At 41.5% G+C, this 17,030-nt stretch overlaps 1 protein-coding gene across 31 annotated transcripts in view; it reads right to left on the reverse strand.

Annotated features, from left to right (window-relative positions):
- The window catches only part of SLC25A26 (solute carrier family 25 member 26), a 156,680-nt gene that overhangs the window by 107,568 nt on the left and 32,082 nt on the right, over positions 1-17,030 (reverse strand). For 2 of the 31 annotated variants that reach the window (XM_089305459.1, XM_089305464.1), the window contains 2 exons: positions 16,870-16,933; positions 13,625-14,720 (listed from right to left, as the gene is read on the reverse strand). The exons of 24 other annotated variants lie outside the window; for them this stretch is intronic. In XM_089305459.1, coding sequence (XP_089161585.1) covers positions 16,901-16,933 — 33 coding nt within the window. In that variant the 3' untranslated portion in view covers positions 13,625-14,720; positions 16,870-16,900. Of the gene's footprint in view, positions 1-7,193; positions 10,625-13,624; positions 14,721-15,409; positions 15,908-16,869; positions 16,934-17,030 lie in introns of those variants that run through there. 5 more of the 31 variants (XM_089305460.1, XM_089305462.1, XM_089305451.1 and 2 more) reach the window with 5 other exon arrangements.

Below are 17,030 nucleotides of genomic sequence, written 5' to 3' on the forward strand. Positions count from 1 at the left end.
AGGCTAAAGTCAGGAGCCCAGAAATCCACCCAGTACTCCTACATGGGTGGCAGGGACCCAAATACTTGAGTCATTACAGGCTGCCTCTCAGAGCATGCATTTGCAGAAAGCTGGACTGGAAGGTGAGTAGCTGGGACTGTAACCCAGGCACTCTGATACGGAATGCAAGAGTCCCAACCAGCAGAGACAACGCTATGGTGTAGTAGACTAAGCCTCTGCCTGCAGAGCCGGCATCCCATATGGGTGCCAGTTCGTGTATCGGCTGCTCCTCTTCTGATCCAGCTCTCAGCTATGGCCTGGGAAAGCAGCAGAAGATAGTCCAAGTGCTTGGCCCCTATACTCACGTAGGAGACCCAGAAGAAGCTCTTGGCTCTTGGCTTTGGATCGGTCCATTTGCAGCCATTTGGGGAGTGAACCTGCAGATGACAGACCTCTCTGTCTTTCCCTCCCTCTATCTGTAGCTTTGCCTTTCAGATAAATCAATCAAACTTTTTTTATTTTTTAAATTTATTTCACAGATAGAGTTAGACAGTGAGAGTGAGAGAGAGAGAGAGAGAGAGGTCTTCCTTCCATTGGTTGACCCCCAAAATGGCCACTACAGCCAGAGCTATGCCGATCCGAAGACAAGAGCCAGGTGCTTCCTCCTGGTCTCCCACACAGGTGCAGGTGCCCAAGCACTTGGGCCATCCTCCACTGCCTTCCTTGGCCACAGCAGAGAGCTGGACAGCTGGGACTAGAACCAGTGCCCATAGGGGATGCTGGCACCGCAGCCGGAGGATTCACCAAGTGAGCCACGGCGCCAGCCCCAAAACAATCTTTAAAAAAAAAAAAAAGAATCCCAAGCAGGAACCCAAACCACTTGCCCCATGCAACTTTTTTTTTTCCCCAGAAAGCTTTTATTTAATAAATATAAATTGCATAGGTACAGCTTTTGGATTATGGTACTTCTTACCACCATACCCACCCTCACACCCCCAAACCATCCCACCTCCTAGTCCCTCTCCCATCTCATTCTTTATTAAGATTCATTTTTAATTATCTTTATATACAAAAGATCAACTCTATACTAAGTAAAGATTTCAGCAGTTTGCACCCACACAGACTCACAAAGTATGAAGTACTGTTTGAAGACAGGTTTTACCATTAATTCTCAAAGTACAATTCATTAAGGACAGAGGTCCTACACAGTGACTCCTGCTGTTGATTTAACAACCGATACTCTTTTTCATGACATCAGTGATCACCCAAGGCTCTTGTCATGAGCTGCCAAGGCTATGGAAGCCTTTTGAGTCCACAAACTCCATCATTATTTAGACAGGACCATAAGCAAAGTGGAAGTTCTCTTCTCCCTTCAGAGAAAGGTACCTCCTTTTTTGATGGTCCCTTCTTTCCACTGAGATTTCACTCACAGAGATCTTTCGTGTAGGCCATTTTTGCCACAGTGTCTTGGCTTTCCAGGCCTGAAATGCTCTCATGGGCTTTTTAGCCAGATCCTAATGCCTTAAGGGCTGATTCTGAGGCCAGAGTGCTGTTTAGGGCGTTTGTCATTCTATGAGTCTGCTGTGTGGCCTGCTTCCCATGTTGTATCATTCTCTCCTTTTTAATTCTATCTATTGTTATTAGCAGCCACTTGGTCTTATTTATGTGATCTCTTTGACACTTCTTCCTATCTTTATGATCAATTATACACCTAAAATAATCACTTTAACTACTAAGACGGCATTAGTACCTGCCAACATAATGGGTTTTAGAGTCCCCTGGCAAGTTTTTACCTTTACCCTTAGGGGTAAGTACGTGGGGACATGTATTGAACTGTACATCTCCCTCTTATTCCCACTCTTATTTTTTACAGGGATCAATTTTCAATAGGATTTGAACACCTAAGAATAATTTTATGTTAAATGAAGAGTTCAACCAATGGTATTAAGTAGAAAAAGAAAACAGTAAAAACAATAAAATAATAACTATTCCTCGAAAGTCAGGACAAGGGCTGATCAAGTCATTGCTTCTGATAGTGTCAATTTCACTTTTACAGGTTTCATTTTAGGTGCTCAGTTAGCTGTCACCGATCAGAGACAACATATAACATTTGTCCCTTGAGGACTGGCTTATTTCACTCAGCATGATGTTTTCCAGATCTCTCCATTTTGTTGCAAATGACTGGATTTCATTGTTTTTTACTGCTGTATAGTATTCTATAGAGTACATGTCACATAATTTCTTTATCCAGTCTACTGTTGATGGGCATTTAGGTTGATTCCAGCTCTTAGCTATTGTGAATTGAGCTGCAATAAACATTAAGGTGCAGACGGCTTTTTGTTTGCCAATTTAATTTCCCTTGGGTAAACTCAGGAGCGGGATGGCTGGGTCGTATGGTAGGGTTATATTCAGGTTTCTGAGGAAGCTCCAGACTGACTTCCATAGTGGCTTTACCAGTTTGATTCCCACCAACAGTGGATTAGGTACCTTTTTCCCCATATCCTCCCCAGCATTTGTTGTTAGTTGATTTCTGCACAAAAGCCATTCTAACCAGGGTGAGGTGAAACGTCATTGTGGTTTCGACTTGCATTCCCTGACAGCTAGTGATCCTGAACATTTTTTCATGTGTCTATTGGCCATTAAGATTTCCTCTTTTGAAAAATGTCTGTTTAAGTCCTTGGTCCATCTCTTAACTGGATCATTTGTTTTGTTGTTGTGGAGTTTCTTGATCTCTTTGTAGATTCTGGTTATTAATCCTTTATCAGCTGCATAGTATGCAAATAATTTCTCCCATCCTGTCGGTTGCCTCTTCACTTTCCTGACTTTTGCCATAGAGAAACTTCTCAATGTGATGTAATCCCACTTGTTAATTTTGGCTTTGGCTGCCAGTGCCTCTGCAGTCTCTCACAAGAACTCTTCACTTGTGCGAATGTCTTGCACAGTTTCTCCAATGTTCTGTAATAATTCAATGGTATCAGGTCAAAGATTTAGGTCTTTGACTCATTTTGAATGGATTTTTGTGTAAGGTGTAAGGTAGCAGTCCTGCTTCATACTTCTGCATGTGGAAATCCAGTTTTCCCAGCACCACTTGTTGAAGACACTGTCCTTGCTCCAGGGATTGGTTTTAGCTCCTTGATCAAATATAAGTTGGTTGTCGATGTTTGAACTGATTTCTGGTGTTTCTATTCTGTTCCACTGATCTATCCATCTGTTTTTAACCCACTGCACCACAGCATCAACTTCATTATGCATCTGTTTTTGTACAAATATCAGGCTGTTTTGATTATAACTGCCCTGTAGCATCCCTCGAAATCTGGTATTGTGATGCCTCCAGCTTTGTTTTTGTTATATAAGATTGCTTTAGCTATTCAAAGTCTCCTGTGCTTTCATATGAATTTCAGCATCATTTTTTCCAGATCTGAGAAGAATGACTTTGGTATTTTGATTGGTTTCACACTGAATCTGTAAATTGCTCTTGGAAGAATGGACAGTTTGATGATATTGATTCTTCTAACCATGAACATGAAAGATTTTTCCATTTTTTTGTATCTTCTATTTCTTTCTTTAATCTTTTATAATTCTCATAGTAGAGATCTTTGACATCCTTGGTTAAGTTTATTTCAAGGTATTTGATTTTTTTTTTTTGTAGCTATTATAAACACAGTTGATGTTAGAAGTTCTTTCTCAGCTGTGGCACTGTCTGCATACAAAGGCTGTTGATTTTTGAGTATTAATTTTATATCCTGCTACTTTACTAAACTCTTCTACGACAACAGTAGTCACTGTGCACTTGCTCCCCAGGTAGGACCTCTGTCCCTATTAAATTGTAATATGAGAATCGACTGCCAATTCCCTCCTCAAACTGTACTCTATATGTTGTGCATGGGTGTGGAGGCAAACTGTTGAAGTCTATGATTAGCACAGACTCTGTATATAAAGTCATACTAAAAATGATCCATAATGAAGAAGGAAATGAGAGAGGGAATGGGAGGAGGGATGGTGGGGGGGGTGAGGTATGGGGGAAAGAACAACTATATTCCTAAGGATCTATCTATGTAAAAATGCATCCATTAAATAAATATTAAAAAATGAAGAAAAAAAACTTCTATGAGTTCCAATAGTCTCTTAGTGGAGTTCTTTGGATCCCCTATATAAAGAATCATGTCATCTGTAAAGAGGGATAGTTCAACTTCTTCCTTCCCAATTAGTATTCCCCCCCCTTTTTTTTTCTTGCCTAGCTAAAACTTCCAGTAATATACTGAATAGCAATGGTGAGAGTGAGCATCCCTGTCTGGTACCAGATCTCAGTGGGAACGCTTCCAACTATTCCCCATTCAATATGACGCTGGCCACGGGTTTGCCATAAATTGCCTTAATTGTGCTGAGAAATGTTCCTTCTATACCCAATTTGCTTAGAGTTTTCATCATGAAAGGGTTTTGTATTTTATCAAATGCTTTCTCTGCATCTACTGAGATAGTCATATGGTTTTTCTTCAGCAGTTAATGTGATGTATCACACTGATTGACTTGCAAATGTTGAACCATCCCTACATACCAGGGACAAATCTCACTTGGTTTGGGTGGATGATCTTTATGATGTATTGTTAGATTTGACTGGCTAGAATTTTGTTGAGGATTTTAACATCTATGTTCATCAGGGAAATTAATCTAATTTTCTTTTTCGGGTTTAGGAATTAAGGTAATGCTGGCTTAGAAATAATTTGGGAGGATTCCCTCTCTTTCAATTGTTTTTGAATAACTTAAGAAGAATTGGAGTTAGTTCTTCTTTAAATGTCTGGTGGAATTCAACAATGAAGCCATCCAGTCCTAGGCTTTTCTCTGTTGGGAGGGCCTTTATTAAAGATTCAATTTCCGTCTTGGTTATGGGTCTGTTTAGGTTTTCCATGTCTTCATGGCTTAATTTAGGTTGTATATGTCTAAGAATCTATCCATTTCTTCAAGGTTTCCTAGTTTGTTGGTATACAGCTTTTTATAGTAATTTCTGATGATTCTTTTTATTTCTGTGGTGTCTCTTGTTACATTTCCTTTTCATCTCTAATTTTACTGATTTGGGTCTTCTCTCTCCTTTTATTGGTTAGTTGGGCTTGGTGAGTCAATATTTTTTCAAAAAACCAGCTCTTCATTTTGCTGATCTTTTGTATTTTTTTTATTCAACTTTGTTGATTTCTAATTTTAATTATTTCTCCTATTAGTTTTGCATTTGGTCTGCTGTTGGTTTTCTAGATCCTTGAGATGCTTTGATAGTTCGTTTATTTGGTGTCTTTCTAATTTCTTGATGTAGGCACCTATTGCTATAAAGTTTCCTCTTAACACTGCTTTTGCTGTAACCCCCAAGATTTGATATGTTGTGCTGTCATCTTCATTTGCTTCCAGAAAGTTTTTGATTTTCCTTTTGATTTCTTCTATGACCCACTGTTCATTCAGGAGCATGTTGTTCAGTCTCCATGTGTTTGCATATGCTCTAGAGATTCCTGAGTTGCCTATTTCCAGCTTCATTCCAATGTGGTCCACGAAGATACATGGTATGATTTCAATTTTTTTTTTTTTTTAATTTGCTGAGGTTTGCTTTACGGCCTAACATGTGGTCAATCCTAGAGAAAGTTCCTTGTCCTAGTGAGAAGGTGTATTCTGCAACTGTAGGATGAAAAAGTTCTGTAGATACCTATTAGGTCCATTTAGTCTATAATGTTGATTAAATCTGCTGTTTCCTTGTTGATTTTGTCTGGTTTATTTGTCCATTGCTGAAAGTAGAGTATTGAAGGCCCCCAATACTATATTGTATTGGAGTCTAAGTCTCCCTTTAAATCCTTTAACATCTTTTAAATAGTCCAGTGCCCTATAATTAGGTACATATACATTTGTAATAGTTACATTTTCCTGTTGAATTGATCCCTTAATCATTATATAGTGCCCCTCTTTGTCTCTTTTAACAGTTCTTGTGTTAAAGTCTATTTTGTCTGATATTAAGATGGCTATGCCAGCTCTTTTTTGGTTTCTGTTGGCATGGTATATCTTTTTCCAACCTTTCACTTTCAGTCTGCATGCACCTTTGTTGGAAAGATGTGTTTCTTGTAAGCAGCAAATAGATGTGTGTTTTTTGTTTTTGTTTTTGTTTTTTTTACAGGCAGAGTGGACAGTGAGAGAGAGAGAGACAGAAAGGTCTTCCTTTTGCCGTTGGTTCACCCTCCAATGGCCGCTGTGGCCGGCGCACTGCGCTGATCCGATGGCAGGAGCCAGGTGCTTCTCCTGGTCTCCCATGGGGTGCAGGGCCCAAGCACTTGGGCCATCCTCCACTGCACTCCCGGGCCACAGCAGAGAGCTGGACTGGAAGAGGGGCAACCTGGACAGAATCCAGCGCCCCAACCAGGACTAGAACCTGGTGTGCCAGCGCCACAAGGCGGAGGATTAGCCTAGTGAGCCGCGGCGCCGGCTCGGGTTTTATTTTTTAATCCATTCAACCAGTCTGTCTTAACTGGGGAGTTGAGGCCATTTACATTCAAGGTGACTACTGATAAGTAATGACTTTGCCCTGTCATTTTTTCAAAAATATTCTTAATTTATACTTTGAACTGCCTTTAATCTTTTACTGAGAGATTTTCTTCCTTTACCTTCTTTTGTAGTGCTGACCATGTTTCTGTGTTTAACACATCCTTAAGCATCTTTTGTAGGGCTGGATGGGTGGTGACAAATTCTTTCAGTATCTGTTATGGAAGGTCTTTATTTCACCTTCATTCACAAATGAGAGCTTTGCAGGGTATAGTATTTTTCTCTTTTAAGACTTGGACTATATCTGGCCATTCTCTTCTAGCCTGTAGGACTTCTGATAAGTCCACTGTGAGTCTTAACTGGAGATCCTCTGAAAGTAATCTGGTACTTCTCTCATGCACATTTTAGAATCTTCTCTTAATGTTTCTCTCTGGTGAGTTTGATTACAATGTGTCATGGCAAGGATCTTTTCTGGTAATGTCTACTGCGAGTTTTGTGTGCTTTCTGTACTTGGAAGTCCCTTTCTCCAAACCTGGGAAATTTCCTGCTATTCTTGGGAAGTTTTCTGCTATTATTTCACTAAAAAGGCCTTCTAATCTTTTCTGTCTCTCCATACCTTCAGGAACTCCTAGAACCCGTATGTTGGGCTTTTTAATATATCCTGTAGATTCCTAACAGTGTTTACAGTTTTCTAATTTCTTCTTATCTTTGGTTTGACTGTATACTTTCCTGTGCTTTGTCTTCTAAGTCCAATATTCTTTCTTCTGCTTCACCAATTCTATTTTTAAGGCTCTCAACTATTTTTTATTTGTTGTATTGAATTATTCATTTCATTTTGATTCCTCTTTAAGATCTTGAGACTGTTCAGAGTCCCAGCCACACTATGAGTCCTCCCACACACCCTCAGTTTTTTTCATAGTCCCGGTACAGAAGCTTCACATAGTCACAAGCTCTTAGCCCTGTAAGTTCTTCCCACCAGAGTCAGGAGTCTCCACTGGGCTGGTTGCCGGGTGCAGACAGGAGCTGGCACAGCTGTAGGTATGGCCAAAATGTCACCCACTCTATCGGCTTGTTACAGGACACTGATGTAAAGTGATGAGGGAGAGAGAAATGTGTCCCATCCTTTGTTTTTTGTTGTTGTTGTTGTTTTTGTTTGTTTTTCTCCTCTAGTTTGGCTGGTGTACTTTCCTCCACAAAGCCAGGTTCCCTCTAGGCTCTTCCTGCTACTTTTTCACCAGTGGCTTGGGCCGCTGTGGTCTGGTCTCACCTTACTTTCTAGTTCTGGTACATAGGCTCTCAGCTGCTGGAGTCCCAAGCTGAGGGCGCCCATGCCCTCCACATAGGTCCACCGTGTCCCTCTAATTTCAGTAGAGTTTCCTATGCCATTTTCTCCTTAACTCTTTCCTGAAACTACACTATCTCCACTTTTTTTAAACTGTCTTCTCCTGGGCTAGAGCAGTAACCGCCCTCTCTACTCCACCATCTTGGAATCACTGATCGCAACTTCTTATACATCCTATCAAAAGTATAAGTCTGTACAGAAGTGTTGCAGGAAGAACACACAGAAGCATCTACTGATTCATTCTACAGGAGTATTTTATTGTCCACAAAAAAACCTTGAGCAAGTCACCAGACTCCTCTGAATTTAAATTTCTTCATCTTCTGAATTGGCATCCTTTGCAAAACCATGAAATTCTAAAAATGCACCACATACAATTTCAGTGACATGAGTGCCAACATATGTTAACCCTACATGTGTCAGACCCCAGGCTGAGCACCTTGTAAGTACTGTATCATTTCATCCCTGCAAGCATGGAGAGTTGGGTAGCATTAAACCTGTTGCTCATTATGCAGGAAACAGTAGCTCAGTAAGATCAACCAGGCAACCCACAGACACACAACACACACGTGGACCAGTTACAATGCTGGCCTGATCTGCATACCCAGACAGTCCACCAGTCACACCATGCTGCCTTCTGACAGAGGGACTCAAAATATTCTCTGCTTATTTAATAAACATATCTGACTTATCATTTATATACTCCTCAAAAACAGATCAAAATCACTTTGTGTTTCTGAGCACCTGTCAAAGTGTCAGATACACAGTAGGAACTCAAATACTGAAAATCACACCATCACAAACCAAATTTGTGACAGAAGCCCAGTCTTAAAGCAGTTATCAAAAAATAAAATGTCCCTGAGGAAGTTCAGGCTTGTCCACACGCAGCCAAGTCTAACATCCTTCAGTACTACAGTCCTTTAAAAGCCATTTTTAGTTTTTCCCTTCATAATGTAAATGTGAACGGCAATAACTAACCAAATTACTCTCCTGTGGCTTAAAATTGTTTCTTCAAGCTCATCCTATATGAAAATTTTATTATTTCTACGCAGCTGAATTGGTGTGCCATACACAGATGCTGCTCTTAAGTAAAAGGCCAACCCAGAGCTTCCCTTGGCTCTTGCCCACTAACTAAACAACATAATCAATGAGAAGCACTGTCCTAGGTCATGAACTGATACCATGTCAAGCAATGCTGCACACAATATCAGGAAAAAGGTAAAGGTTCACAGACAATAATCTGAGTTGTGTTGGAAAAGGAAGTCATCAAGAAATCACAGACCAAGTGACATCTCTGAGACATCTCTTCAGTATATCTATGCTTATATCTGAATGAGTAACCACAAGCAGTGGCATCATCACACCAGTTAACAGGGAGCCAGCGCAAGCCCTGAGCCCCTCTCTCCTTCAGCACCTGAGTTCAGCCTCAAAGGGCTAGGACAGCTGGGGCGACAGGTTGTGCTGACTAAACTTGGCTCAGCAGATTCTGTTAGAGAATCCAGGCAGGAACACACCACACAAAGACACAATAAACCAACAAAGGCATCCACAATGAGAAACGCTCTGCCGAACGTTGTTGGAAAGCCTTCTAAAGAACTTCCACTTTTCTGATCATTCTATCCTTTAACATCTCTTGAACAGAGCCCCAAACCCAGCATGGAGCTTGCTCCAGCCCCTGCCCCAGGAATCTCTCCTGGGGATTACTGTAAAAGTCTCTTCCCCTCCACAGAGCTGCCAGATGATATTCTTCTAATTACAAGTGTGATCAAAGCCCTTCAAAGTTAACAGCCAATCTCCTTACCATGGCAGGCAGGGCCCTCCAGCTCCTAGACCCTGCCCCATCTCATAGCGACCTTTAAGGACTCAAGATCTTTCCTAGTTCCCACTCCCCTAGCAAACCACCACACTGTAAAGCATGAGAAAATGAAACTGTACTGAACTGGGCCGGTGCTATGGTGCAGTAAGTTAAGCCTCCACCTGCAGTGCCAGCATCCCATATTGGCATCAGTTGCTGTCTTCTTCCGACCTAGCTCTTTACTGCTTTCCCAGGCTGTAGCAAAGATGGCCCAAGTGTTTGGACCCCTACACCCACATGGGAGACCCGGGAGAAGCTTCTGGCTCCCGGCTTTGGATTAGCCAGGATCTGGCAGCTATGGTCATTTGGGGAGTGATCCAGCAGATGGAAGACCTCTCTCTGTCTCTCCCTCTGTCTGTAACTCTGCCTCTCAAGTAAATAATTCTTAAAAAAAAAAAAAAAAAAAAAAAAAAAGGCCTGGAATTCTCCAGCAACTTACATATCCTTCTCTACCTCTAGACAAGAAACCTCTAGAAGCCAGTATCTTATCATTTTATCCTTTTAATTGAAGTATAGGTTAAGGATCCATATCCAAAAAGCATGACAACAGAAATGTTTGGAATTTTTCAATGTTTACAAGCCCTGGGGTACCTGCATATACATGATTAGTCTTGGCTCCCCTTCCCAGGACATAACACAAAATTCATGTGTTTCAAATACAAAGTATCTCAAAAAGTTCATGGAAAATGGAATTAAAAGATGTTTATTTGGTGCAAAAATACTTTGTAATCAATGCATACTTTTTTCATAAGAAACATTCTGAAGAGCCCGCATACATTTGTACACATAACCTGAAAGCAGTCTTACACAATATTTTCAAGAGTCAGCATTTTCAGAGACCTGACCCATAGGTTAGGTGTGGAATTTTCCACTTTGGTGTCATGCCAGTGCTCAATAAATTTTGGATTGAAACATCTCTGATTTTCGGATTACGGGAACTCAGTCTGAAAGAGAGGAAACTAAGATGAGCTGAACAAAAGCAGCCTATAACAAGGAGACGAAGATAGCCACAAGAGGACAGGATGTGAACAAAGAAGTTTTAAGGGTAGTAATACAAACAGGGTATTTTTTTATTTTGTTGGGATACATCTCTGTGTAATTCTTAACGTTTAGGGCTCCTAAAAAGGAAGTAAAAAGTCTGCCTATGCCATGTATCTAATCCCCTAAAGCAAAAAACAGGTTCCCAAACACACTGAAAAGTAGACAGGAAATAAATTTCTCTGAGCACTGGGCATATGCTCAGATGCATCGAAAAAGAAAAATTACCTCAGTGTGGCCAGGTATCTGACAGTTCTGTTTCAGCTTCTAATTACATGGAAATTTTCCTGGCAACATCTATACACATCTCCCTCCCCTCGGCTTGACACACAAGCAGCTTCTATCCACAGCATTCCTATGTGCGCCCTTCTAAGTAACTGCACCTCTGGGGTCTGGGGGCAGCAGTCTGATTTTCTTTTTCTTTAAAGATTTATTTGAAAGGCAGAGATATATAGAGAGAGGGAAGGAGGGAGAAGAAGAGGGGGGGGGAGAAGGGAGGGAGGGAGAGGAGAGAGAGAATGAATGAATGAATGAATATGAATCTTCCATCATGGTTCATTCCCCAGATGGCCGCAGGGACTGGACCAGGCTGAAGCCAGGAGCCTCTTCCAGGTCTCCCACATGGGTGTAGGGACCCAAGCACTTGGGCCACCCTCTGCTCCTTTCCCAGGCACATCAGCAGGGAGCTGGATCAGAAGTGGAGCAGGTGGGACTGGAACCAGTGCCCATATGGGATGCTGGCACTGCAGGTCAGAGTGAAACCTTCTATGTCACAGCACCGGCCCCAGCAGTCTCATTTTCTACCTGACCTACTCCCTGACTCAATTATGCAACTATACAAGGTTTTGGCAAAATATTATAAATGCAAATCAGATATAATCTTATTGATTTATGAGTATTTCAAACCCCATCATAATTAATTCAAACAATAAAATGCATTTCAAGAGCCGGCGCCGTGGCTCAATAGGCTAATCCTCCACCTTGCGGCGCCGGCACACCGGGTTCTAGTCCCGGTTGGGGCGCCGGATTCTGTCCCGGTTGCCCCTCTTCCAGGCCAGCTCTCTGCTATGGCCAGGGAGTGCAGTGGAGGATGGCCCAGGTGCTTGGGCCCTGCACCCCATGGGAGACCAGGAAAAGCACCTGGATCCTGGCTCCTGCCAGGATCAGCGCGGTGCGCCGGCTGCAGCGGCGGCCATTGGAGGGTGAACCGGCGGCAAAGGAAGACCTTTCTCTCTCTGTCTCTCTCTCTCACTGTCCACTCTGCCTATCAAAAAAAAAAAAAAAAAAAAAAAAAAAATGCATTTCAAAATTAGCAACCTTTGTTCCATGATCTCACTACAAGGTTCTTCTTTAAAAAGCCAGTAAAGATCACAAAGAACACTACTTATTCATTTTAAAAAGTGATATTAACAGTATAAGCAAAGAAGCTTAAAGACATTGTACCAACTAACATGTACACAGTTCTCTGGAGCTGACAAGCATGTCTCCCAGCATCAGTGCACCTAGTCCTCTCAATAAGCAATTCAATAAGACAGGCATCATAGTGATTAGGCCACCACTTGAGACACCCACATTCCACTTCTGAGGGCCTGGGTTCAAGTCCTGACTCCACTCTCAATTCTAACTTCTGGGGAAGCACCAGGTTATAACTCAAGTACGTGAGTCCTTGCCACCCACGTGGGAGACCCAGATGGAGTTCTGAGTCCCTGGCTTTGGCATGGCCCAGCCCTGGCTATTGTGTGTATCATCTAGGGAGTGGACCACACAATGTGAGGTCTCTTTCTCTTCTCTGTCACTCTCTGCCTTTCAAATAAACATTTTTAATTTAAAAATCGGCCTAACACATAAGCTGAAATCCAACAAGACTCTCAATGGAGGACAGCACAGAGGAGTTGCATTGGCCTTGACAGTTACTAGAGGAGCTAAGCCACAGCACAAGCTGCCTTCACCTGCCAGACCCCACAACAGCATATGCCTTAAAGAAAACCATAGCACACTGCAACAGTCACTCCAAGTTAAATAAAATGCAAACCTAGTACCCAAGTATACTGCCTCCCTCAAAAATAAGCAATTTATTAAATTAGGGCTTTGAGTAGGTCTAAAATACATACATAATTCTTCAGGAGAAAAGAGAAATGACACTTTTGATCTGTGTATGGCACTCCTAGTGTTCTGCAGCCACTAAAATACTTTTACATAGCAGACTAACGAGCCAATTCAGTACAAATATTTACAACCAGGGTGTAAATTAACATTTTTGATAATCCTAGACCAGCAGCATTTAAATACCCGTGAGTAGCAGCCTTAACAAGTGATCTTGTTTAAAATGCAAGGTCTCTAGTTCCATCTCTAGTAATCTTAATTTATTACCAACTGCACAGCAATTTATTCTGAGGGAGGTGCTCCAGGGGCCACACTTGCAGAAATACTAGTGGAAACTATCAGGAAAGCACTTACAAAACATGACCCAATTTATTTCTTGGCGCCCTCAAGCCCAGGTGAGAATGGCATTGAAAAGGACCATCTTGCTGGCATCTGTGCATAAAGACATCTACACATCACGCAGGCAAACACATGAAATTCACAGTGGCTACTTTTCACTGCAAAAAACTTCAATATTCTTTCACCTCTAAAAATAACAAAGTGAGCCAAAAGTAGAATGAGACACAAGAAAAGCCATATTTTAAAACCTTTTTTTTTAAAAAAAAGATCATTACCATTCTAATAATGAAGCATTTGTAATATTAGGGTAAACATGCCCCAACCTTTGATCTAATTACAGCTTATACTTCTCACAGGCCTTTTTCTGTGTATGATGAAAACTGAGCTGTAAAATAATTGAGGTAGGGATTTAGAGATTTGGTACAGCAAACTTCCTAATAAAAATGGCACTGACTGGACTCTTCTTGCAGTTGTTACATATTAAATCTTATTTGATCGATTTTACTGTATTTCAAGTTGCAAACATAAGGTAGAAGATTGTAATTATACTTATATTGATTCATCATTAAGTTTTAATCAAGCCACTGGCACAGGGGATGGTTATTATTTTAGCAGTGTTTTTTGTTTCTAAGTTTCATTTATAGTCTGTTTATTATGCACATATTCAATACCAACTAAATTTAATATTAGTATAAACAATATAATATTGTTTCTAAGTAGTCTGTTTACAACATAAAAAATTCTGTATCAAAGCAACTATGTTACACAACAATGACTACACTACACCAAGTCCTATTATCTCTAGATTTCCATTACTTACTGACCACTGACAACTACAAATATTCCCATTTTGTCTTTCCTCTACATTCAATTTACTTTCTCTTACTTTTGGCAACTACATTCACATGAATTCAAAACCAAAAGTTTACAGAGGGAGGGAGGGAGGGAGGGAGGGAGGGATAGAGAGAAATCTCCCATCCGCTGGCTAACTCTAAATGGCTGCAACAGCTGGTCCAAAGTCAGAAGCGAGGAGCTTCTTCCAAGTCTCCCACACATATGCAGGGGCCCAAGGACTTGGGACATGTTCTGCTGCTTTCCCGAGTGCATTACCAGGAAGCTGGATCAGAAGTGGAGCATCTGGGTCTCAAATGAGTGCCCATATGAGATTCTGGCATTGTAGGCAGTGGCCTTACCTGCTACGCCACAACAACAGTCTCTAGTCTATTACTTTTGAAGGTAGTTTTTTTCTTTTTCTTTTCTTCTTCTTTTTTTTTTTTTTTTTTTTTATAAGAATCCAGAGTTAAGTTGGGCTCTGCAAAACCATTTTAAATCAATGTCAAAAGGAAGTTTGGGGGCAGATAGTTGGCACAGTGGTTAAGACACCAGTTAAGATGCCCACATTCCACATCCGAGTGCCTAGGAGGCAGTAGGGACGATCAAGTAATTGAGTTCCTGCCACTCACATGGGAGACCTGGATTGCAACTCCAGCTCCCAGGACTGGTCTTGGTCCAGCCTTGGATTGAGTTTCCAGTTCCTCCAGCCCAGCCGAGTCTTGGCCACTGCAAGCATTTAAGGAATGAATGAGGAACATAGACTCTCTCAGTCTCCACCCCACTCAAACAAAATTAATTTTTTTTTTTTTTTTTACAAAAAATGTTAACATGTTTTATTTTAAAAGCTTCAGTGATTACAATGTCTCAGAAGTTAATTTCTTTTAACATTATATTCTCAGTGCTAGATCAAGACATTCATTTTACAGAAGCAGACATTTAGCCCAGCAACTAAGTTGCAGATGAAGATGCCTACACCCCACACTGGAATACCTGCATTCACGCCGAGCTCAGGCTGCTTACCGCAGCCTCCTGCCAAAGCAAACCCTGGGAGGCTTCAGCATTGGCTCCATTTATTGGTATAAGCCCTGGACTACACTTCTGGCTGCTGGCTTTGGACCTGGCCTAACCCCAGTCCAACCCCAGCCATTTTAAGCATTTTTAGAGTGAAATACACAAATGGAAGCCCTATCTATTTTTGTTTCTCCTGCTCTCAAATTTTTTTAAAGAAAGAAATCATAAAAAATTAATTATATAATATTGAGACATTCTAAAGTTACATGTTGATCTAGACATATAAATGCAAAAATACTAAAGTGGGCCAGAGGTCATCTTTTTTCCATGTCAAAAATCATAATCAACAACTCAAATTATCACAGGAAAAGGCAAACACGTGCTTTAATTTAGAACTCACAGTATTTCTTCCGTAATTCCCTTTTTTCCTTTATTTTCCTGATAAAATCTACTATGTATCCATCAACCAATGGGAAATATTAATCTGAACACATTTCCTTAAAAGAATTTTACAGAAATTAACGCTTCCCATTCTTGTGAGATCAATATTGTCATAATAACAAACATGTAAAAGGCATAAGAAGGCCGGCGCCGTGGCTCAATAGGCTAATCCTCTACCTTGCAGCGCCGGCACACCGGGTTCTAGTCCCGGTTGGGGCGCCGGATTCTGTCCCGGTTGCCCCTCTTCCAGGCCAGCTCTCTGCTGTGGCCAGGGAGTGCAGTGGAGGATGGCCCAGGTGCTTGGGCCCTGCACCCCATGGGAGACCAGGAAAAGCACCTGGATCCTGGCTCCTGCCATCGGATCAGTGCGGTGCGCCGGCTGCAGCGGCGGCCATTGGAGGGTGAACCAACGGCAAAGGAAGACCTTTCTCTCTCTGTCTCTCTCTCACTGTCCACTCTGCCTGTCAAAAAAAAAAGGGCATAAGAAAACTACAAACCAGTTCCCCTTATAAAGAAAGCAAAAGTCCTCCAAAAACAAACAAAAAAATACTAATAAACCAAATCTAGAACTGTAAATATATTTAAAAATTGTAGATCATGACACCACGACCAAATGAGATTTATCCCAGAAATGTAAACACTAGGGATAGAAGGCAACTTCCTTAACCCAATGTGGGCATCTATGAAAAACTCACAACCCGGGAATAAGACTGTGGCACAGTGGGTTAATGTACTGCTTCCAACATCAGCATCCCATAGAGGCACCAGATTCCAGTTTGAGTCCCAGCTGTTACACTTCTTTTTCTTTCTTTTTTTTTTTTTTTTTTTTTTTTAAGATTTATTTATTTATTTGAAAAGCAGAGTTAGGGAGATAGAGGTATCCTTTCTCCTGGTTCATTCCCCAAATGGCCGCAACAGCTGGAGCTGGGCCGATCCAAAGCCAGGAACCAGGAGCTTCATCCAGGTCTCCCATGTGGCTACAGGGGCCCAAGCTTCTGCTGCTTTCCCTAGTGCATTAGCAGGGAGCTGGATTGGAAGTGGAGCAGCCAGATCTTGAACCAGCACCCATACAGGATGCCGGCCTCTGGTGGAATTACTGTTAAATCACAACACTAGCACCTACTCCATTTCTGATCCAGCTCCCTACTAACACAATGTGTAAGGCAGAGGAAGATGACTCAGTACTTGGGACCTTGCTACCACGTGAGAGACCCAGATGGAGTTCTAGGTTCCTGGCTTCAGCCTGGCTCATCTCCTGCCACTGCAGCCATTTGGAGTGGGTCAGCAGAAAGAGGATCTCTCAATCTCTCTCTTTCCCTCTCCCCCACCCTCCCTTTTCTGTAACTCTACCTTTCAAATGAATAAATCTTTTAGAAACAAAACTAACACCATACTCATGGGTAAAAGATGAAATCCCTCTTACCTAAGATCAAGGAAAAGCAGGCTATTTGCTCTCATAGCTTCCATTCAACATTGTACCAAAGGATCTAGCCAGAGTAATCAGGCAAAAAAAAGAAAAAAAGAAACCTAAGGTATGTTGACTGCAAAGCAAGAAGGAAAACTATTTACAGATGATACAATTTT

Source organism: Oryctolagus cuniculus, chromosome 10 (assembly GCF_051225735.1).
Source record: "Oryctolagus cuniculus isolate XC-2025 breed Fujian yellow rabbit chromosome 10, ASM5122573v1, whole genome shotgun sequence".
Taxonomy (NCBI): domain Eukaryota; kingdom Metazoa; phylum Chordata; class Mammalia; order Lagomorpha; family Leporidae; genus Oryctolagus; species Oryctolagus cuniculus.